General features: G+C 40.0%; 1 protein-coding gene across 1 annotated transcript in view; it reads right to left on the bottom strand.

Annotated features, from left to right (window-relative positions):
• Window positions 1-23,563, bottom strand: part of CD109 (CD109 molecule) — a 134,110-nt gene that overhangs the window by 69,357 nt on the left and 41,190 nt on the right. The window contains exons 6-7 of the mRNA XM_019028821.4: window positions 3,130-3,169; window positions 792-876 (exon numbers count right to left, since the gene is read on the bottom strand). Coding sequence (XP_018884366.3) covers window positions 792-876; window positions 3,130-3,169 — 125 coding nt within the window. The remainder of the gene's footprint in view (window positions 1-791; window positions 877-3,129; window positions 3,170-23,563) is intronic.

Below are 23,563 nucleotides of genomic sequence, written 5' to 3'. Positions count from 1 at the left end.
CAGAAAAAAGCATTTCACATTTTTAGAAGCTAAAGTAAAATTTCAGAATAGAGTTTGGGACAGTAGAGAATGGGCTGGAGTAGAGAAAGGTGGAATGTTTCAAAAGACATGAATCCAGAAAAGAGCCCTGCAAGATAAACTAAAGAATCTGAACTTCACTCTCAAGCTACAAGAGAAGAGTCCTTGAATTACTTGAGGGCAATCCCAGCCTGCACTTCAGAGAACAATTAGTCTGGAACTCTGAGGATGCTTTTTGCCTCAGCAAAACAAAATGCCATGCGTTGTTCAACCCAGTGAGTCAAAATCATGACAGCCACCATAGATCTGTTGTGTTGGGTGGGTTGGAAGTCTCTGTGTTAGTGTGATGTGACATAATGGATAAATGTGGATTATTTACTCATCTGTTAATTGCAATAAGGCAACCAATTCTCTCCCCCAAGAGCTCTATCTCCATTATCAATGGAAAAAAATAGAATTTAAGTAAAGATAAGTCACTTCAATTCCATGTCATCTGAAAAAAAAACAGTGCTATCTATAATATAAATCCCTTAATAAGTCTAAGAAATATGGGAAATATTTTAAGACTGGGTCGGCTTGCAAGCAGAGCGATAGATGCAGAGAAATTGGAGCTCTGTCCCATGCTTAATTATTTATTATAAATAGTCATTTACTCTCCACTAAGGTATTTTAATAAGCAAAAATTGCCCTAATATTCTGAAGTATACAATCAGCTTTTGGTCACACAGTTTTATAATGGTTTCGAGTCATATCAAAAGAAAAATGACACTTACTTTGCCATGATGGTACCATTTAAATGCTTAGAATTCATAGAACAATATAATGGTGTCTGCAAAGTCACTTCAAATTTTGGTAATACTGGAAAAGAAAAGCAAGGGTAAATCTTTTTTTCTTTTTGAGACGAAGAAGCAAGGGTAAATCTTTTAAAGAATCTACTTCACTATCATCTTCCACTGAATAAAATGAAAAATAAAATTGTGAAGGAGTTAATAATTTGTACTATTTGAACTTAAATTTATTAGAATCCGAATACATATTAAGACAGATGAAAAGCCCTTTGTTTCACCCAAAACTAGAAATCCCTAGTTTGGTCAGCTTTATATAATTAAGGTATGAGGCTGGGAGCAGTGGCTCATGCCTGTAATTCTAGAACTCGGGAGGCAGAGGCAGGTGGATCACCTGAGGTCAGGAGTTCAAGACCAGCCTGGCCAGCATGGTGAATCCTGTCTCTACTAAAAATACAAAAATTATTGGGCATGGTGATGCATGCCTGTAATCCCAGCTACTCAGGAGGCTGAGGCAGGAGAATCACTTGAACCCAGGAGGCAGTGGTTGCAGTGACCCGAGATCATGCCACTGCACTCCAGCCTGAGTGACACAGTGAGACTCCGTCTCGAAAAATAATAATAATAATTAAGGTATAAACTATTTTATAAGTACTAATACTATAATTGATATAAAGCACTCCACCAGAGTAAAAAATGTGTGTTTCTTTACAGTCTATAAAACTTTCTCTCTATAGTTCTCCGACCAAAGAAACAGGCCACTCTCATAACAAGGCACCTCACCATTCAATTAACATAAGAGAAGCATCAAAAAAGCCAAATAGTCAACAATATAAGGCAGACCTTCAGCTCCAATCCAGGCTAATGGCCCTGAATGTACCAAGACACTCCTAGACTCTAGATCAGTCTAGGACAGGGAGACCAAAAAGTCACGTGAGTCAACTATGACCCCGCCCCTGCAACCCCCACCACCAAGAAAATCCAAATGCCTCTTCCTCAAACATCATAGGTTTGCAATCAATTCCCTACCTCCACTATACCTCATTCAACAACATACAACCACCCAGCATACCATCACAATGGGATATAAAGATAGCCTATAAAAATGTTGGTCCCCTATGACTTATTCTTCTAGATCAGGGCTGTCTAAAAGACATAAAATGGGAGCCATATGTGTAATTTTTCATTTCTAATAGTTTTTAAAGTAAAAATAAGCAGGTGAAATTAATTTTTATATTTTACTTAGCCCTATATATCTAAAATATTATCTTTTCAACAAATAATCAAAATTTAAAAATGGTTATTAATGAACTATTTTTCTTTCTTTCATTTTTCTTGTACTAAGTCTTTGACATCTGCTGTCTCCATTTGGACTAGCCATATTTGAAGTGCTCAACAGCCACACATGGCAAGTGGCCCCACTACTGGAGAGCACAGTTACAGATCAGAGTTCAGCAAACTATGACCAGCATGAACCAAGAACATTTTTTACAATTTTTAACTGGTTGAAAAAAATCAAAAGAAGAAGAATATTTCATGACATATGAAAATTACATGAAATTCAAATTTTCATGCCCATAAAATAAAGTTTATCGCACCACAGCAACATTCATGTACATATTATCTTTGGCTGCTCTCATGCTACCAAGGCAAAATTGAGTAGTAACAACAGAGACATATGGCCCACAGAGCCTGAGGTATTACTACCTGTATATTATGATTTCTACTGCCTAAATAAAACCCAATCTCAAAAAAGGAGCTCAAATCAAATGAAAAACTGCATGTGCAACCTCACAATAACTATTCAAATTATAACTAATACTAAGATCCTATGCTTTCAGTCTCATCTCTCATTCCTCTCCATTCACCAACAAAATAGATGGGTCCCACTGTTTTTATCTATGGGTTTCTAACAGATATTGTAAGTATGGCACCTGCAAGAAGAGGATTTACCTGAGAAACAGACCATCTTTACCAATGCCAATCAAATGAAAAATATGGAAGAGAATTTGTTAAGTATTTTTAAGTGCAACATTTTAAAGATTTTTTTATCACAACAAAGTAGAAAAATAGAAAAATCATGTTGTGGATAAGAAAAAGACTAGCACAATGCAACTATAGGTGATTTTTTTCTACTTTTTTCTGTATAATGAGATTTTAGAATTTTTACAAAGGAAAAAAAATATGGTTAGGCCTTTAAAAAACACCAGAATTTTAACTCCATTGAGATTTTTACTTCAAATAATACATCTCTTAAAAATTTCTCTAATCTCTGCTGAAAGTAACAAATGTTTTTTTCTTCCAAAATAGATTGAGGAACTCTTACCATATTCTGAAACCTGAAATGATTGATAATACGTCTGGTCCTATTGGGCAGGGGAGAAAAAAAGACAAGAAAGTATATGAGTTCTTATTTATTTTGCTTGCTTACTTACTTGCATAAAACAATTTAGAAAATTAATTTTTAAATTACATTTATAATGACGCAATGAACAAACCTGTTTATTTTCATTTATGGAAGTGTATTTGTAGACAACTGCAACATGAAGCCTGTAAAATTTCATGAATTTTTCTTGCCAACCCGTTAGCATAAAATGGTGACCTATCTCTATAATACATTGCGGGTGATTTAAACAAACTGCTTAATCTGACTTCCATCATTTGTGAAATAAGAAATAGATTAAACTAGATAATTCAGGAATTTATGAAGCAAAGATAACACAGATCAAACTAACAAACAACTGCAGATTTGTTTTGGATATCATTATCAAAAATTAATGGAGAAAATGAAGTTACACATAACTCAAATACTTATAAATAATTAAGGATGCAAAATCTTCATGGAACAACATGCTTCACTTTTCCAATTCCTTGAATTATTTTCTACTGTAATTCTTAAATCAATACATCCTATGTGGTTATAATAGATACTGTTAATTATTTCCTTTTCCACAATCAACAAGAAAACGTGGGCTATTATCGTATCATTTATCTAACTCTTCATATTTCTCCTTTTTTTTGTTGCTTTTGTTTTTGTTTTTGTTTTTTCAGACAGGGTCTCACTTTGTCACCCAGGCTGGAGTACAGTGGCACAAACACAGCTCACTGAAGCCTCAACCTCCTGGACTCAAGCGATTCTCCTGCCTCAGCCCACCAACTAGCTGGGACCACAGGAGCAAGTCACTATGCCCAGCTAATTTTTTTTTTTTTTTTTTTAGGTAGAACAGGATTTTGCCATGTTGCCCAGGCTGGTCTCAAACTCCTGAGCTCAAGCAATCACACCTCAGCCTCCCAAAGTGCTAGGATTACAGGCATGAGCCACCATGCCCAGTTAACTCTTCATATTTCTAAATCGTTCATTCTAAATCAAGGTAGCACATTAAATAGAACCTCTCCAAATTGGCTATGTAATTCCACTAATGAAATTTGTATTGTAAATTTAATTCCCAAATTTATCAAATCAAACACGGAGATGCAGCTATAAAATAATAGCTTTTGTTAACAAGTACCCTTGGTTAATCTAAAATATCTGTACACCACGAAGTTATTTTTCAGTCCTAAAAGAAGGCCATAGTTCACTTCAAAATATAAAACAAATATAACCACTAACATGCTAACAAATAAATTGTGTATCAATTGGCTTCAACATTGTCATGTAAAGAAGATCCCATCTTTGGTTAGCTGTTGTTGAAAAATAAAAATTTTAAAAAAAGAAAATCTCAAAGAAATTTTGTTGTTTTGATCAAAGTCTTAAGAAACTTCATATTTGTGACTTCTATCTCAAATTGTTTTCATATCATATAGTAACATTATAAATTACATGTATTTGATTCATTTATAAGTTCTAACACGTCATTCTCAAAAGTCAAATCAAGAAGGTAATTTATCTATTACCTGTTTTACTAATGAACATAGGAATGCTAGTCTTTAAGTTAGTTTTTGCTTTATTACTGAGGCCAGCACAGACAAGACTATGGAATAAGTAACAATTATGATGTTTCTGTTTCTCAAGTTTCATTCATATAGCAAACATTAATTGAGTAAATACAACATGCAAAACACCATGTGAGGCTCTATAAATCACAGTCCTCAGCATTAGAGAGTCTAGTGGTGGAGACAGACATAGTCAAGAACAATAATTCAAGACTGACAGTGTCCTGGGGTTTCATGCACTGTGTTTTTGCTCTAACTCTTGCCTATTCTTGACTTATATGTACTTCCATCCCTCCCCATTTTCCAGGGCTTAGCTTAAATATTACTACTTCACTTTTTGATCATTTTTATATCCCGCATAGTTTATCCCTTAGGGTGCCAACCTGTTATAGCACATAGTACAAAATAAGTGCTCAATAAATGTGTGTTTGATTAAATAAAAATTATTAGCTTTTACAAATATAGGAAATCAACTTACTTATTTGAGCCTACTTTAAACAACAGCCTGAAACTAAGTTTTAGGTCATCATTTGTTTAACACATAAGTAGTTTACATTAGAATATTTGAAATGAATTCCATCTCCCCTCTGCCTCCTACATTGCCAGTCCCTGATCAATCCTGGATTTTCCATCTTTCCATTGACCGTCTCCTTCCCCTCACTGAGTCTCTAAACACCATTGTCTTTTGTTCTCTTGGTATTCCTAATTATCTCTCTGACCCCTTCCTTGTTTCCTTTATGCATCTCTTTCTGATCCTTAAATGTTGGCCTTTCCCATGCTGAGCCCTCTTCCCACTCTTCAGGCTCTCATCAGCTCTGAGGGTTTTAACTGCCATTCCTAGAATAAAGACACCTAAATCCTTATCTCTATCCCAGATTGAGACTCAAATCCACCTGCCAGACATCTCCACCTGAATTTCTGACAGAATGTCCTGGATTTATTGATCTGGATTTAGCCTCTTTCAAATAGCTTTTCTTGATTGCCCTCTCCCCACGGTGGGTTAGATGCCCCTTCTCTCCTATAATATCCTGACTATAACTCAATCATCTTGCCTAACACAGTATATGATAATCATTTGCTTTGTGTCCATCTCCTGTAAGAGACTATGAAATCCTTGAGAGCACAGAACCTAGTAAAGCATGCCTTCAACGTTTGTTGAATAAACATAAGTATAAATGAATAAATGAGTCAATTCTTGTCCCCAGTCTGGTTCCTACAGTGCTCAACAGATCAGCTTCAGTTATCAGGCAGCATCTCCTGCAATACATTAAAATAATCTTCTCTTGAGAAGGATCAAACAACCCTGAAGAGGCAAATGACCCACAGAGTAACCTTAACTCTGCCCTTTAAGGAAGGAACATGAATGCCCCAAGGAGTGAATGCATCCAGCCATCATAGAAAAATGAAGAACACAAAGGAAGAAAAGTACTTCTTTTCACTGACATTTTAAATTGTTCCAATAAATCTAGAAAACATTTTGGAAGTGAGTGCTGACAGTATGCTTTCTACTACACAATGTCTTCCCAAGGTGCTCATACGTGGTAAAATGCAAATCAAGAAATAAATTATTTTACTGTCCAAGGGATTTGAAAAGCAGAAATTAGTTTTGTAATGTCCAGTGTATTGTCCATTAGGCAAACAGATCATACCAATTTTCAGAATTAATTCAGTTATTTTAATGAGATATATAATCAAGTACAAAAGATACTGAAATATTTAAAATTAATAATAATTCAGAGAATTAATAGCCATTTATGCCATATATAACCACAAAAACACTGATACTGAGTACTTTCATTAATCTAGAACAGGGATCTGCAAACTTTTCCTGTAAAGAGTGGGACAGTAAATATTTTAGGCTTTGCAGGCCATATGGTCTCTGTCCCAACTACTTAACAATGCTGTTTCAACGCAAATGTAGCCAGAGACAATTTGTAAACAAACGAGCACGACTATGTTCCAGTAAATCTTTATTCACAAAAACAGGTGTCAGGCTACATTTGGTTTTTCTGCCAGGGTTTGCTAACCTCTAGTTTAAAAAAAAGGAATAAAATGTATTTCCAAATTGTTCTGTGTTCGTTCTAAGTGAACTAAACTAAATTTGACTAAACTGTACTAAAAACATGGAGCAAAAAAACACAGTCTTTTCGTAGGAAGTACAAGTTTCTCTTATGAAACAATTTTCCTTCAGTTTCAAAATAATTTTATCTGCTTCAAAATGAGTATTTGTGTTAACTGTAGTTCATCAAATACAGTTCATGCTCATTCACTCTGCCAACAACTGGAAAAAAGGCCCTAACCTGAAGGCTTAAATACTTGGGCAGCATGTCTTTTAAGCAAACACCTCCCCAGGCAAGAGAAGCATAACTCCTGTCTCCTGAGCTCTTCTTTCCCCAATATGGTCACTCTTCCATGGGGAAAGCTCTCTCTTAAAAACCTGCTCCAAAGCACATCCAGTAGAAACTCTCTGTTTCTACTGGATGTAAGACTGCCTTGATTAGATTTTCTAAACAACTTCTAAAGCAGAAGTAGAAAATAAGAGTCAGCAGGTATTCTTAGCAGCCTCTGTAATTTCTCTACCTCTTGTCCCTGAGTCAATAATTCATTGTGAGGGTGTATGTTACAGAAATTAGACAAATGAAGTGGGAAAGAGAAAACACATTATTTTTACCACCCTTTTAAGAAGTATGCTATGACTAGAATACAAATTGAGACATGTGAATTACTACAACCATCTATTCCAGTTACAGAATTTTTCTTCCCTAACCATGATGCCATCCAACTCTTGAGTTTCTATTTTTAACAGATTTGAAGAAATATAGCATATTACGTGACCATTAAAAAATATATTTTAAAATGCAGGTCAGTTTCTTTCAACTCTTGCTTCTGGAGTAAAAAGCAATGCCAGAATCAAAACTAAGGTGCTGGTTGGATTATTTCTGTTTGTTCATTATGTTCTTTTATGGTCATTTCAATTCCCTAATAGTTTGTTTTAGCACTACTCTCCAGTGTCTGGATGTACCTCTTACTTTAAGAAAGGCACTGAATTTGTTAAATCTGCACATAACGGGAGGTTAAAAGGGAACTATTTCAGACTCAGTTTTGCGTTTGGCCCCCAAGACAATAGATGTCAACTATGTCCACCTTCCACAGGTGAAGGATGCGGGACTTGTAAAGGAGGTTTCCAAAAACTGGTTTTGTAACTCTTAACCCATCACCAAGGTGGAAAGGTCAAGATAAAAATAAAACTAGAAGGGAATTTCAGGAGAGAGCTTTCGATGAGCTAGGAGTGGCACTCACCCCACCCTGGGGCATCAGGTAGAGTTGCTTGGCCCTCATTTCAAGCCTAGGGAAACGGGCTTCCATAAACAATTCAGACAACTAGGTATGTGTCCCTGGGAGCATCCTCAAGCTGTCAGTGAGCAGGCTGTTGACACACCTGAAAACTCTAAAGGGTATAATATTTGTGCTGGCAGTGGAGCTAAGAGTGTGCTATGCTAGGAGTGGTCTGCATCTCCTGAATGTTGAGGATCAGAGAAAGCATGAGCATTTTCCCTCAACGAGATATGCCAAAAGAGCAAGTCAGCATGGGACTGTTTTCTATCCGGATCAAAACAGCCTTAGTAGGAATAAGGCAAGCCCTCAGAAGAGGGAAGCTGAGGTGTGTGATCTAGATGCCCAGCAGCTAAAGATGGAGTTATGAGCTGCCATTTGGAGGAGACAGATTCAAAAGCATCCAGGGTACTTTGGATGAAAGACCTCCCCACAATCTTAAGGGTCCTCCTACGAATACGGAAAGGAGTTCTAAAAAGGAGAAATGTAGTTTTAAATGCCATCTTAGCCCAGACAGGTCTCATGCAGATGACAACAGTATTACATTGAACCATATTAAATTGACATTTTTGCAGGACAAATATTAGCAAGTTCACATGACCCATCCTTATACATCAGATGAGAATTTTGTTACCCCTCACTTCTCTTTCCTCCACCCAATTCAGTCTGGAGGAGTCAAAGGCAGCCTAGTGAGTTGGAGGCAGGCATCCAGACCAAAGAAGACCCGAGCTGGAGAAGGGAGCATTTTATTTTATTAGACTGGACATATTAATTACTGAATGTAGACTGTTTGTGTATATGAAAGTAACCGAACATGACAGGACCTTTTGTTACCAAAGAGTAACCATAAAAATGATGAGATTTCCCCTACATTTTATCCAAGGAGTAGGGAAGAATTCGTCCCAAAGAACAGGACAAAATGGCACAAAAATAATGTGCTTTTTTACTTCACCTGTCAAGTAATAAATGTTCAACCTCACAGTTACACATAAATAACTGGGCATGAATATGTTAAGTAAGAATAGGAATACCATAACATAAATGAAATTATATTGCTGCTGCCTCCACCAGATAATCATATTAATTCTCTCCTTCTTAGGAACAGAAGTTGTAGACTATTATATATATTAGCCTACATTACATAGCTATGTTATGTATAGCTATTTATGCGCTTTATTGCTCTTGAAATCTGGATTCTGCCTCTCCCATTTCACTGACCCCAGAAGATGCTCGGTATGCCAGGTTGCTTTCCTCTAACCGCCTGTCACCTTTCTCAGGCCTCACTCCCTTTGAGGCCTCTGCAGCACCTGGAAAGCCACTCTCTCTGAATCTCTTGCCCTCTGCTCTGTGCCTGAACTTGCTTGCTTTTCTCTTCCCAAAACTGGCTGTTCTTTCTCTCTTGCTTTGGATGGCTTCTCTGCTTTGCTCCTAAATGTGATTTCTGATGGCTCAGTCCAAATACATCTAGCTCATACCACTCACCCAAACTGAGCTTCCATCCCTAACTTCCCTAGAACTGATATGGGTGATTCTCCCAAAGACCCAACTTGAAATTCCCAGGTACCTTTTGCTCCTCTTTCTTCTCTGCTCCAATTGAAATCCAGTCACTAATCCTAATGATTCTGCCTTTAAGTGTGTCTTGAATTCATCCATTCCTCTTTAATTTTTTCTGCTCTCTTACCGCAGTCCCCCATTACCTTTGAACTTACTAACACTGAAGGTATTCGATTATAAGGTAACATTGAAGGTATTCGTATATTTGTTAAACAATAATACTAACCCCCTGGTAGTCTCCTGGACTTTAGTTTCTCTCCCTCTAATCACCCGACATGCTGCCACCAAAGTGATCTTCCTAAAATACAACTTTAATCATGTCATACTTTTACACAGAAACTTTCTACTAAAGCAATAAGAAGACAACACATACTGATGATTTTTGTTTGTTTGGAAGTTCACCATAAGGGTGTCATACTTTCTACACTATCATGTTTGGATGTTTTTACCTTACTCATGCATTACTTTTATAACCAGAGGAAAATTATGAAGGTATGATCCTATAACTTTTATAATTTGAGAGACCCATTCACACACATTTTGTTTCCTTTGTCCTCAGAAGTCCTATATTGAAATTTGCATCACTGATTGAAATTCAAAGTAAAATACACAAAAGTTTTTAGAGCTGCCTGCTGTCTACAAAATGAAATACAAAACTTCAGCCTGATAGCCAATATCCTCCACAGCTCGGCCCACAAACTTCCCCACCTTTCTCTTCAACTACTACTCTCTACAAGCCCTCCATGCCAGCCAGTGCCTGCTCCCAGCCCCACAGCCCTGTCAGCCAGCTCAGAGCCCACCACTTCCCATCCAAGTCCTACAGTCCCCTCCAGCCCTATCTTGGACTTGTAAAGCTGTGAAGATCCTTAAAAATCCCTTGATCCAAACCCCTTATTTTACAGCTGAGGAAACGGAGACCCACAGCTGAAATGCCATGCCCACCATCACTTAACTAGAGCACAGTACCCAGGTCTTAGGACTCCTAATCTAATGCTCTTTGCATTTGTTACACGAAGCTTTTCTGATTGTAAGCTCCTCGAAAGCCAGGTCTGTGTCTTGTCACCTTTAGATGTGTACTGACTGGTGTTTCTTCCCACCCTCGCATACAACACAAAAGCTTCATATTTTTAGCTTTATTCCGATCCCTACTAACCTGACTATGCCTAAACCTATTGCCTACATAACAGCAATCATGTAATACCCTATTTTTCCCCTCTTTTATTTTTACCATAAAATTGGGAGAGCTTAAAAATAAAAAAGAAATCACAATGGAAATATCATCCTGTAAAAGTGTCAGCTGATGTACACTGACCTACTTAGAGGAATGACAGAGTCAATAGGGTTTGCAAAATGAGAGAAAATGTTTATTAACATTTACATCATCCTTTCCTTCCCTTTCCTGTTTAGAGTCTAAACACCTGTGGTCTAAACTGTAGTTGCAACATATTTCTCTATGGGGTTCAACCCAAACTCAGCATCAGAATCAGCTGTGGTGGGTTTAATAAATAGAGGTGTCCAGTTCCTACCCCAGAGCTACTGAATCAGAATTACCAGGGCTGAGGCCCAAACACAACAAATGCATTCATTCATCCATTCCTTCAAGAGATATTCGTTGCGCCTGAGTGGCAGGTGTAATGGGAATACAACCCCGCATGGACCTTCTGATCTAGTGGAAAGAATGATATTTAACAAATAACCACGTATGTGAGTATATATTACAAATTATGATAAAAGCTGTGAATTAACATTTACAGAGAGTTATGAAATCTGGAGATGAGATGGGAAAAACAGAGTCAGATCAGGTAAGACCCTGTGTAGGCCATGGTAAAACATCTGAATTTTGTTCTGAGGCCAGTGGAAAGTCTTTGGACAGTTTTAAGCTGGGACTAACATGATCCAGCTAATGTTGAGATTATTTGTACTGCTGTGTAGAGAATTGGTTGCAAAGGGGAAAAAAGCCAAAAGCAGAGAGATTAAGAGACACTGTAATATCTAGGAACAATATAATAGTGGCTTGGACAAAGGAGGGAGAGGTGGAAATAGAGAAGTAGGTGGATTTGAAATACATTTAAGGTTGAGGCAGGCAGATCGCTTGAGCTAAGGAGTTAGAGACCAGCCTGGGCAACATGGTGAAACCCCATCTCTACAAAAAATACAAAAATTAGCCGGGCATGGTGGTACATGCCTGTACTCCCAGCTACTCGGGAGATGGAGGCAGGAAGATCACTTGAACTCGGGAGGTGGAGGTTGCAGTGAGCTGAGATTGCCTGGGTGACAGAGCAAGACTCTGTCTCAGGGTAGAAAAAAAAAAAAAAAAGAAAGAAAGAAAGAAATATATTTATTTAAGGGCAAAAGCTGTGGGAATTGGTGAAGGCCTGAATATGGGTGGTCAGGCAGCATGAGGTGTCAAGAACTCTGAGGTTACCGGCCTGCACAGCTGAATGGATAGAGAATTAAATAAGGTAGGAAATGCTGCAGAAGAGCCAGGTGTGGTGGGGAAAGATTGTTAAGAATGATACTGGACATGAAGAGTTTGGGGTGCTTTGAAACATCCAAATACAGATGTTGATAGTTTTAAAGGTAGATAGTTTTAAAGGTCTAGAACTCAGAGGTATAGGTTCTCTCAGAGAGGCCAATTTGAGAGTCACTGGTGTATAGATGGAAACTGAAACCATGTCTTCGGGTAAACTTCCCTAGAGTGAGAAATGAAAGAAACCTAAAACCAAACTTGCAACGTGCCAATATGTAAGAGAGAGTAAATGACAAAAGTGACCAAGAAGAAGAATCCAAACAAGTAGAAAGAAATCTCAGTCAAACTGGAGTGAGTTGGGAAAATGGAGGCAGAGAGATCAGACAACAATTTTTTTTTTTAGAAGACTGGCTAGAATGGGAATGTGAAGTCACTGAAGAGGAAGTAGAGTTAAAGTACAGTACTTCTCTATATTTTTTGTTTTTTCAATGAGAAACAATTAAACATATTAGATTTTATAAAAAGATCTAAGACAGAAAGAGATCCAGTTTGAAGACTGAGAAGAAAGAGACTGTCAACACTGCAAGTTTTCTGACAAAGTAGAGGAAGAAAGAAGCCAAGGCAGAAATCGGGATATTGGTCTTAGATGTGAAGAATAGGACCTTTCCTCTAAAAAGAAGAGAATAAGCATGAGATGGGCACAGGCAACACATGCAAATCTGGCAGAAAAAGTGAAAGAAATTCCCATCTGATGACTGTGTTCTCTGTGAAGTGGAAAGGAAGATAATCTACTGAATGTGAGGAGGGAGGAATCAGAACCTCCCCAGGAGACAGTTTTGTTCCTGGATCCCTTCTCTCATTAGAAAGGATTACAAATATTCTGGTTCTTATCAAGGCTGGAACTAAACACCTGAAGAACTGAAGCTGGTCTATACCTGACAGTCACTCATAGTGACAGGACTTGGGAATAATGGATCTAACCAATGACCAAGACATAGACCATACAAGCCTCCAGTTAGCAGAATAGTGGCCAGGTATCCAGGTATCACAAGCACATTCATACTCCTAAAACAGTGTTACCATCTGCAGTACAAATACATTATGCAGTACAAGGGACAAACTTGTTTCCTTGGTGTTAAAAAAAAAAATACTAACTAGAAACATATTCCCTTTAAAAACAAACAATAAACAAAAACCACCCGTTTAACCCTCTCTGTTCCTACTCAAAGTAGAAGGAACTATGGTTTTTAAAGACATGTAACATGACCACCTTTCTTGGGCACCTATCTCAAGCAAGGGAGCAAAAGCAGCAGCATAGCTACAGGTTTGTACTGAATAGGAAAGTTACCCTTGAGGGAAAATAACTCCATTTCTTGCTCTTTCTCCCTTTCCTCACTCCACCCAGAGACTTGGTACTCATTTCAGTGCCCCCTTCCCAGGGCTGCCACCACTGGTCAGAGCCCAGTGAGTTATCATTTTCCAAAACTCCCTCTATGCCACTGAAAATAAAGCATCATACAGAACCATACACACATACCACACAAACGTCAAATTCTTGCTTTTTATATTGTACTATAATAACATAAGATATAACCACTGGGTGCACTGCGTTAAGATAATATAGGGCCGCTTTGTGCTATCTTCGCAACTTTCTGTGAATCTACCTAAAGGTAAACGGTTATTTTAAAAATTAATCTTCTTGGCTGAGCACGGTGGCTTATGCCTATAATCCCAGCCCTTTGGAAGGCAGAGGCAGGCGGATCACTTGAGGTCAGAAGTTCAAGACCAGCCTGGCCAATGTGGCGAAACCTTGTCTCTACTAAAAATACAAAAATTTAGCCAGGCATGGTGGTGGGTGCCTGTAATCCCAGTTACTCGGGAGGCTGAGGCAGGTGAATCGCTTGAACCTGGGAGGCGGAGGTTGCAGTAAGCCAAGATTGTGCCACTGCACTCCAGCCTGGGTGACAGAGCAAGACTCTGTCTCAAAAACAAATAACAAAAAATTAATCTTTGTAAGCCTCATATGACCAAGGTTATAGAGGCTGTGAGGTGACAGCAGCCTAATCCTTAATAGTATATTAATGGATATTAAATAGATGAACCAAGTAACCTACATGCTGGACTCAAATCTTCAATCTAAACACATGGCTGCTGTGGTCAGAATCTGGGACACGTTGGGAACAATCCAACATGCAAACAAGGTGATCCCGTGGCATCCACAAGTCATATAAAAGAAGTAGGTATCTTCTCCACCAATGCATACAGCAAGCCCTGTTGACATCTAAATTCAACCTTAAAAGGAGGCCATATTAAAACAGCAATTGCTGGCCAGGCATGATGACTCATGCCTGTAATCCCAGCACTTTGGGAGGCCAGGGTGGGCGGATCACCTGAGGTCAAGAGTTCAAGACCAGCCTGGCCAACATGGTGAAACCCTGTCTCTACTAAAAATACAAAAATTAGCCAGGCCCATGGTGGCACATGCCTGTAAATCCCAGCTACTCAGGAGGCTAAGGCAGGAGAATCACTTGAACCTGGGAGGCAGAAGTTGCAGTAAGCTGAGACGGCACCACTGCACTCCAGCCTGGGTGACAGAGCAAGACTCTGTCTCAAAAAAAAATAAATAAATAAAACGGCAATTGCTGCACATATTAAATAATTTAATTTTACAGAACTGAAAGTATGAGTAAACTAGTTGCTAGTCCTGACCCTCCCACAACACACTGTGTGAGCCTAACCAGGTCACGTCACTTATCTCAGATTCTTCCTCCATAAAGTGGGGAGATGGATCTAGGCGACCTCTAAGATCATCTATAGCACTGAGTCCCTATGCTATGTACTGATGATGCTACATACTCAGACCCTCCATTTCATTGATGAACACAACATCCTAAAGTCTGGCCCCAAAGTTTTCTAACTGATGCCAAAAACATGTATCTTCAGAGAGGGGTACAGAAGACACATTTGAAAGGAGGGGTCCTCCTAGGGTGGCTTCTGTAGAGAAAGAACAAAACAAAGAACTCCTCATGAAAATTTGCATATGGGGCCTAGAAATTAAAATGCACACTGCCAAAGGACTGGCACTAGCAGATCAAATGGCTCAATAAAGACACAAGAATAATATGACACCAAAATTATAAGTGTATTTTAGACTTTATAACAAACTAGAATATTCAGCTCTTGCCTGAGATTTTTTTTAATTTTCAAAATGAGAAAGTCCAGGGCATTAATCCAAAAGTCCTGTTTTCCATTAGCTCACAGGTTCATCAAATACAGCAACCATATATATTCTCAAAATGAAAATATACAAAGATATTTCTACTAAGTTGCAAGATGATATAGCAGAATAAGACTAGAAGTCAAAGAACATCACAAAGGATAATAACAGCAATCATCTAGAAGAAGCTCTATTCACTCATTCTTTCATCCCACAAGCATGAATGTGTTCCCATAACAGGTCAGATATTATATTAGACAGAATAAATATGAAAATTAATAAAATAGAATTCCTGTCTTCAAGGAGTTCACAGTTTAAGAAATGAGGCAGACATTTTTTTAAATATCTGAAGATAATAATAGGTTCTGGAGATGGATGGTGGCAGATGGTTGCACCACAGTGTGAGTGCACCTGATGCTACTTAACTTTTAAATTGTTAAAATGGTAAATTTTACACATATATCTTACCACAATTTTTAAAAAACGAAAATAACACTACACTGATTAATAAATGCTATTCTAGAGGTGTTTATCGGGGCCTTTGGAAGAACGGAGGAGAAAGTGCTGAGCTCTGCCAGATGACGCTCTAAGAAATCAATATTCTAGGGGCACCTCTGCCCGGCCGCCCCTACTGGGAAGTGAGGAGCCCCCCCCGCCCGGCCAGCCGCCCCGTCCGGGAGGGAGGTGGGGGGGTCAGCCCCCCGCCAAGCAAGCCGCCCCGTCCGGGAGGTGAGGGGCGCCTCTGCCCGGCCGCCCCTACTGGGAAGTGAGGAGCCCCTCAGCCCGGCCAGCCGCCCCGTCCGGGAGGGAGGTGGGGGGGTCAGCCCACCGCCCAGCTTGCCACCCTGTCCGGGAGGGAGGTGGGGGGTCAGCCCCCCGCCTGGCCAGCCGCCCCGTCCGGGAGGGAGGTGGGGGGATCAGCCCACTGCCCAGCCTGCCGCCCTGTCCGGGAGGGAGGTGGGGGTTCGGCCCCCCGCCTGACCAGCCGCCCCATCCGGGAGGTGAGGGGCGCCTCTGCCCGGCCGCCCCTACTGGGAAGTGAGGAGCCCCTCTGCCCGGCCAGCCGCCCCGACCAGGAGGGAGGTGGGGGGGGGTCAGCCCCCTGCCCGGCCAGCCACCCCGTCAGGGAGGTGAGGGGCACCTCTGCCCGGCCGCCCCTACTGGGAAGTGAGGAGCCCCTCTGCCCGGCCACCACCCCGTCTGGGAGGTGTACCCAACAGCTCATTGAGAACGGGTCATGATGACAATGGCGGTTTTGTGGAATGGAAAGGGGGGAAAGGTGGGGAAAAGATTGAGAAATCGGATGGTTGCCGTGTCTGTGTAGAAAGAGGTAGACATGGGAGACTTTTCATTTTGTTCTGTACTAAGAAAAAATTCTTCTGCCTTGGGATCCTGTTGATCTGTGACCCTACCCCCAACCCTGTGCTCTCTGAAACATGTGCTGTATCCACTCAGGGTTGAAAGGATTAAGGGCGGTGCAAGATGTGCTTTGTTAAACAGATGCTTGAAGGCAGCATGCTCGTTAAGAGCCATCACCACTCCCTAATCTCAAGTACCCAGGGACACAAACACTGCGGAAGGCCGCAGGGTCCTCTGCCTAGGGAAACCAGAGAACTTTGTTCACTTGCTTATCTGCTGACCTTCCCTCCACTATTGTCCTGTAACCCTACCAAATCCCCCTCTGCGAGAAACACCCAAGAATGATCAATAAAAAAAAAATAAAATAAAATAAAATAAAAAAAAAAAAAAAAAGAAATCAATATTCTAAAACCATCTCCTCCCTCCCTTTCTCACTGAACAAGGAAGTAAGAGTTTGAGATCCTTCCCAAAAAAAGCATTCTTCTTATAAGCAAAGACTAGTGAAAGTATTTTGGAAGCGACAACCACATTTCAGAGAGAATGCCACTGTTTTCTGACCTGTCAAAGTTTTGCTCCATGCTTTCTGTTAAGTTGTCGTCACAAGCCAGGCAGGTTAAGCAGATGCAACTGGTAGAGTGCTTTAGGGACAAGGACTGTCCAAACAAAGATGTGCTCTTTTGCAAAAGAAAAACGGCTCCAGAGATACTTAACAGAAGCAGCAAGCTGACTCAGGCAGAGGCTGGACAACAAGTCCAGAAAAAATAAGGAATATCCTGAAAGGTTATAAAAAGCAGTAAGGTGTTGGCAACCCTCACCTAATCTAGAAAAAACAAGTAACTCAAGAGAAACTAGATATAACTGTTAGAAGCAAAGAAATAACTCAATGCAGATTGCTTCTGAGTTACATAATAATTTGATAACCCGTTTCATTATACAGGGCTCCAGAAGAGTGACTTCAAGCCTTAACCCTGTTGAGTTTTCTGCTTGCTATTTCTCGTTCCCCACCTCTAACAATGGCTTAAGATTGAGACAACGGTTATGAAATTGTAGTTCGTGACAGATAGAAAAGACTACAAGATTATCAAGTTCAGTGGTTCCCAAGCTGGCTGTGCATCTGAAGCATCAGAGAAGCTGTTGTAAAGGATATACATTGTCCCAGAAATTCTGACTTAGTATGTCTAAGGTGCTGGGGAGCTCTACTGAGCTGATTACCTAAAAAGGTAAAGTAAATAGCAGAAAGTAGCACTGCTGAGGAATTCAAAGAATAAATCAGATGGCCTGTCCCCAGTTCCATACCTTGTTGACTGCCCAACACTACCTCTCAATGGAAAAGATGGATTCTAAAGATGCCTAGCTGCGGTCATTTATGAGCACTTCTCAAAACGTGGTTCAAAAAACTAGTAGAATTTCCTTGAGTGCTTATTTAAAATTCAAACTCCTAGGTCCCATGCCGAAATTAGTAAATTGTGATCTGGGGGTGGGACCTGGACTATGCATCTTTAAACAAGCTCCCAGTCCATTGATTCTGTGGCACACTGATGTTTCAGAACCAGCTGCAGCCTCAGGTGGCCATTATGGTAAACTCAAATGCCTAAGCCACTCTAGAAAGAAGAAAAGACTTCCATCTGACAATGAGGAAAGACAGCACAGGGCTGCCGTCATCAAATGACCAGGAATCTCTCAGTGACTCAGGCTCTTCTTTCGGGCTCTTGGAGGAACATGAGCACCAGCGCGTGGGTCACGCAAAGACCTGGAGCTCTGGGCTGCAGGCTGCACTGCTCTGGCCAGATGCCTCCTGGCTCCCAGAAGCCTGGTTCTCAGATACCAACATTAGCCTTTCTTTTAAAGAACCCCTAAAATCACCTTCTAGTAACCTCGAATATAATTTTTAAATCATAGATGCAAAAACATTCACGACCAATGTGGTATATTCACACAATGGAATATTATTCAGCCTTTAAAAGAGAGAAAATTCTGATATATGCTACAACATGGGTGAGCCATAATAACATTATGCTAAGAGAAAAAAGCCAGTCTCAAAAAGAGATCCTGTATGATTCTGCTGATATAAGACTAATCAACACCACAGAGATAGAACGTACAGTGGCTGCCAGGGGCTGGGGGGTGGGAGGGAATGGAGAGTTATTGTTTAATAGGTGTAGATTTTCAGTTTTGCAAGATGAAAAGAGTTACAGAGATGGATGGTGGTGGTGAATGCACAACAATATGAATGTACTTAATACCACTGAACTGTACACTTAAAAATGGTTACAATGGCAAATTTTATGTTATGTGTATTTTACTACAGAAAATAAAAAATGGAGGGAAAAACCATTTGCAGGCCAGGCACGGTGGCTCATGCCTGTAATCCTAGCACTTTGGAAACCCAAGGCAAGTGAATCACCTGAGGTCAGGAGTTCAAACCCAGCCTGACCAACATGGTGAAACCCCATCTCTACTAAAAATACAAAAATTAGCTGAACATGATGGCGCACACCTGTAATCCCAGCTACTCAGGAGGCTGAGGCAGGAAAATCACTTGAACCTGGGAGGTGGAGGTTGCAATGAGCTGAGATTGCACACTGCACTCCAGACTGGTCAACAGAGTGAGACTCTTTCTCAAAAAACAAAACAAAACAAAACAAAAAAACCACGTGCAATTATTTGAGAAAACAACACCAATCAAGAGATAACATACCTAGAGATAAGGTACCTAGAGAACTATATTGCAAAGAAATGAAAATACAAGGAATGTCTAACTTTTAAAACACATTATCTTCCTAAGGTGTATTTTCAAGTCAATTATTAAATCAGAACATATTCCCACACTCAACTTATAATGTACCTAAAGTATAACGGCCCTATAAAACCCACTTCTATGAAAAGATGTTACAGCTAAAATATACCTCTGCCCCCTGAGGGGAGGGCTTGGTGCTCTAGACAAAGAAATGATGAAAAAGAGCAGGGCAATCAAAGTATGGCAGAGGTAGAAGACTTGGTCACATTCTCAAGAGAAGAAGTACAATCCCCAAAGTAGCAAAGAACTATTCACACTAGAATATGTATGTCAATTAAGCACACGTATAAGTAGCACAAAAAGAGCCAGGGCTCTTATTAAACTTTACTGATTTTAAGAGGTCTTAAAAATTATAATCATCAAGAGTTTCTTCGCAATTTGATTAAACTAGCATTGTAAAAAAAAAAAAAAAAGTCTATGTATATATTGAGAACTTATGATGTCCCACCATCATATGCTGAGCAATGAAAGAGATAAAACATAAGATGGAAAACCAAGGTGGCAGGGTAGAGAGAACCTTGGATTTGGTGTCAAAAGGCCTGGGTTCTAATCCTAGTTTGGTAAGTTGTGGGACATTGGGCAAATCACTTAACAAATCCCCCAAAACATTTGTTTCCTTTCTTGGCCAGGCACAGTGGCTCATGCCTGTAATCCCAGCACTTTGGGAGGCCGAGTAGGGTGGATCACTTGAGGTCTGGAGTTTGAGACCACCCTGGCCAACATGATGAAATCGTCTCTACTAAAAATACAAAAATTAGCTGGGCATGGTGGTGCATGCCTGTAATCCCAGCTACTCAGGAGGCTGAGGCAGGAGAATCGCTTGAACCTGGGATGTGGAGGTTTCAGTGAGCCGAGATCACACCACGGCCTGGGCAAAAGAGCGAGACTCTGTCTCGAAAAAAAAAAGAAAGAAAGAAAAGAAAACTAGAAATCATACTAGACAAAAATAATTACTCACCATTACTATCATAAAAAACCTTGAAGGTGAAAAGCATACAATACTTGAAGGGCAAACAATTTAGATTAATCCAGAAAGGTTAACACGGTATCATAAAGGACTTATTCACTCTTACTCTACAAACACACATGTTATTAATACAAGTGGAGAAATGCCAAGGAGCTGTCAAGTATGTTTTACTTAAAGGATCCTTTTCCTGACCTAGGACAAAGGGTAACTGAAAAATACCACTTTCTGATTACCTGTATAGTCATTACAAATCAAAGCTCTGATAACTCTGGTAATTCTTAAAGAGATTGTCCATCAGTGGGAATACTCATATCATTCCATATTTTTTCTACAGACAAAACGGAATTTCAAAACTCTCCCGAAGGCTGTGTATGATGGCTCACACATGTAATCCCAGCACTTTGTGAGGCCAAGGCAGAAGGATTGCTTGAGTCCAGGAGCTCAAGATCAGCCTGGGCAACATAACAAGACCCTGTCTCTATGAAAAGGAAAAAAATTTTTTTTAACTAGGCAGGCGTAGTGGCACATACCTGTAGTCCCTGCTACTCAGGAGGCTGAGGCAGGAGGATCACTTGAGCCCAGGAGTTCGAGGCTGCAGTGAACTACGATTGTGCCACTTCACTCTAGCCTGGGTGACAGACGACAACCCTGTCTCTTACAAATTAAAAAATTTAAAAAATACTTCCTTTTTTTTTTAGCCAGAGTATCACTCTGTCACCCAGGCTGGAGAGCGGTGGCACGATCTTGGCTCACTGCAAGCTCCGCCTCCCAGGTTCACGCCATTCTCCTGCCTCAGCCTCCCGAGTAGCTGGGACTACAGGCGCCCGCCACCACGCCCGGCTAATTTTTCGTATTTTTAGTAGAGACGGGGTTTCACTGTATTAGCCAAGATGGTCTCGATCTCCTGACCTCGTGATCCGCCCGCCTCGGCTTCCCAAAGTGCTGGGATTACAGGTGTAAGCCACCACGCCCGGCCAATACTTTCTTGAAAATAAATATTTTCCTTCCCTGAGTTTTATATTGAGAATGGTGACTGCCACCGAAAAGTAAAAATATAGTCTCTAATGGTGGGCTATTTAAATAATAAATACATTTCCTCCATGTTATTATTCACTACTAAAAGAAAAGGGGTTTAATAACAAGAAATATACAGTCCTTTAATGCTGCGCAGTAGTCAAAGAAAAACAAAAGCCAGAGACCAAGGCCACAGTTGCTTCTCATAACATTTCCTTGGTTATACTGACCCCTGGTGGTTCTAAAAGGGCTCTTTTTTTTAAGGGGCTTATTTTTTTCTTAGCTGAATGCCTCAAATTAACATACCTCGAATGACGAGTACCTGATCAATATACATGTCTTCAAAAAGATAAAGATGCATTATAGAATATACAAAAGGGAAAACTGCATTTGGTTCAAGACAAATTATTGTTATATAGTTTTCACACATTCGTTTTAAGAAAATACTGCTTTCTACTTACATGCAAAAGCACTGAACTTGGTCCCAGGAATAGAGAGGTGAGCAAGACCAGAAGGTCACCAGCTTTACAAAGGCTACTGTCTATCATGGACCACTAATTAAAAGTGAGATGAATGAATTAAGGGAAGCACACAGTACTATGGGAATGTCTGGAACAGCCAGGCCACTTTAGAGAATGCCTGCAGGTTAAAAGCAAGTAGCGAGAATAAGGAAGAAAAAACATTCTCAGCAGAGGGAACAGCAGGATGAAAGGCTCTAGAATGAGACAGATGGGTGAGTTTAAGAAACTTAAGGGACATAAGATGTCTAAAGCTTAGAGTTCAAGAGGAAAGGCGGCACTTTACAAGACTGAAAAGTTGGGCAAGGGCCAGATCTTGCAAATGCTTTTCATTTTTTAAGCACCTAAATTTCCTTAAGAGCATTTTTTTTCTATAAAAGCAATATGACAAGCCAAGTCCACAAACCACAACATGATAAATCCTATAAATCTTTCGAAGTGTAATCTCACATCTTCTGCAAAGTCTCCCTCTGCTATTCTATCCCCCTCTCTTCTGGTACTTATTCTGTCCACCATTCAATGAACAAATTAATCCCTCAGCGCCTGTTATCCAGCTAAAACTGCTCTTGCTGGTCATTGTGCAGAGGTGGCATCTGAATGGACCAACAATGGATACCTTGACCCAGGGCGGCCCACCCACAGGCAGCCAGCCACCTGTGCAGAGGCTTGCTTTAAAGACTCTGGGCATGATGGTTATTTAGCTAAGCTAATGGAATCAGAAGAACTGAAGAACACCTCAAAGGTTGGCAGAAGAGTGAAAGGAGAACAGAACAGACCATGGGAGACAGAAGGAGCAGCTGGCCCCAAAACATCGGTGCTTGTGCTAACAATAAACCCTCTTTATCACCAAGCTGGACTGAACACCTTACAATTCCTCTGCTATTGCACTGCCTTGTGTTTGTCTGTCCCCCTTATGTCATTTAATTTTTATCATATTGTTCATGTCACCATGACAATGACCTTTGAAAATGGAGGTCATGTGTTTACCTTCTTTGTATTCATCACAGCCATAAAGTCCTTAACACATACTGGGTTGGTGGGTGGGTGGGTGGATAGAAGGATCGATGGATGGATGGATGGATGGATGGATGGATGGACCAAAAAAAGTGATTCTTAAGAATTTAAGTGGGAACTGAAAATAATATTCAAACTACTTTAAACTCACAACATGCTTCCTAATCTACACCGCCATCATTCTCCACATGCTCCAGTAACATCAACTTCTCCCAAATCCCCAGACACATAAGGTTCTCTTCCATTTTCCCTACTCCCACACAAATTTTTCCCTATTTTCTAAGTTTCACAAATGCCTACTCTTTCCACTTTCTCTACAAGCTCAGATATAAAGAATTCCACTTCCCCTAGAACTCATCACATCCTGCTCTAGGCTTCCATTTATAACAGTGGTTATTATTACACTGTTATAAGTAAGGAAATAAGCAAAGACCTCACTGAAAATTGTCCATGACTTTAATGGTTATGCATTACATTGTTCTCTAAAAGCATGAGCCCCTTTCATAATATTGCCTCAAATGTTCTTTAAAACCACATCATACATTCGGTAGAGCTTCTGCTACCTTAAAAAGAATAATATTGGT

This window comes from Gorilla gorilla, chromosome 5, assembly GCF_029281585.2.
Source record: "Gorilla gorilla gorilla isolate KB3781 chromosome 5, NHGRI_mGorGor1-v2.1_pri, whole genome shotgun sequence".
Lineage (NCBI taxonomy): Eukaryota > Metazoa > Chordata > Mammalia > Primates > Hominidae > Gorilla > Gorilla gorilla.
Note: the sequence above shows the minus strand (reverse complement) of the source record. Positions and strands in the feature narration are given on the sequence as shown.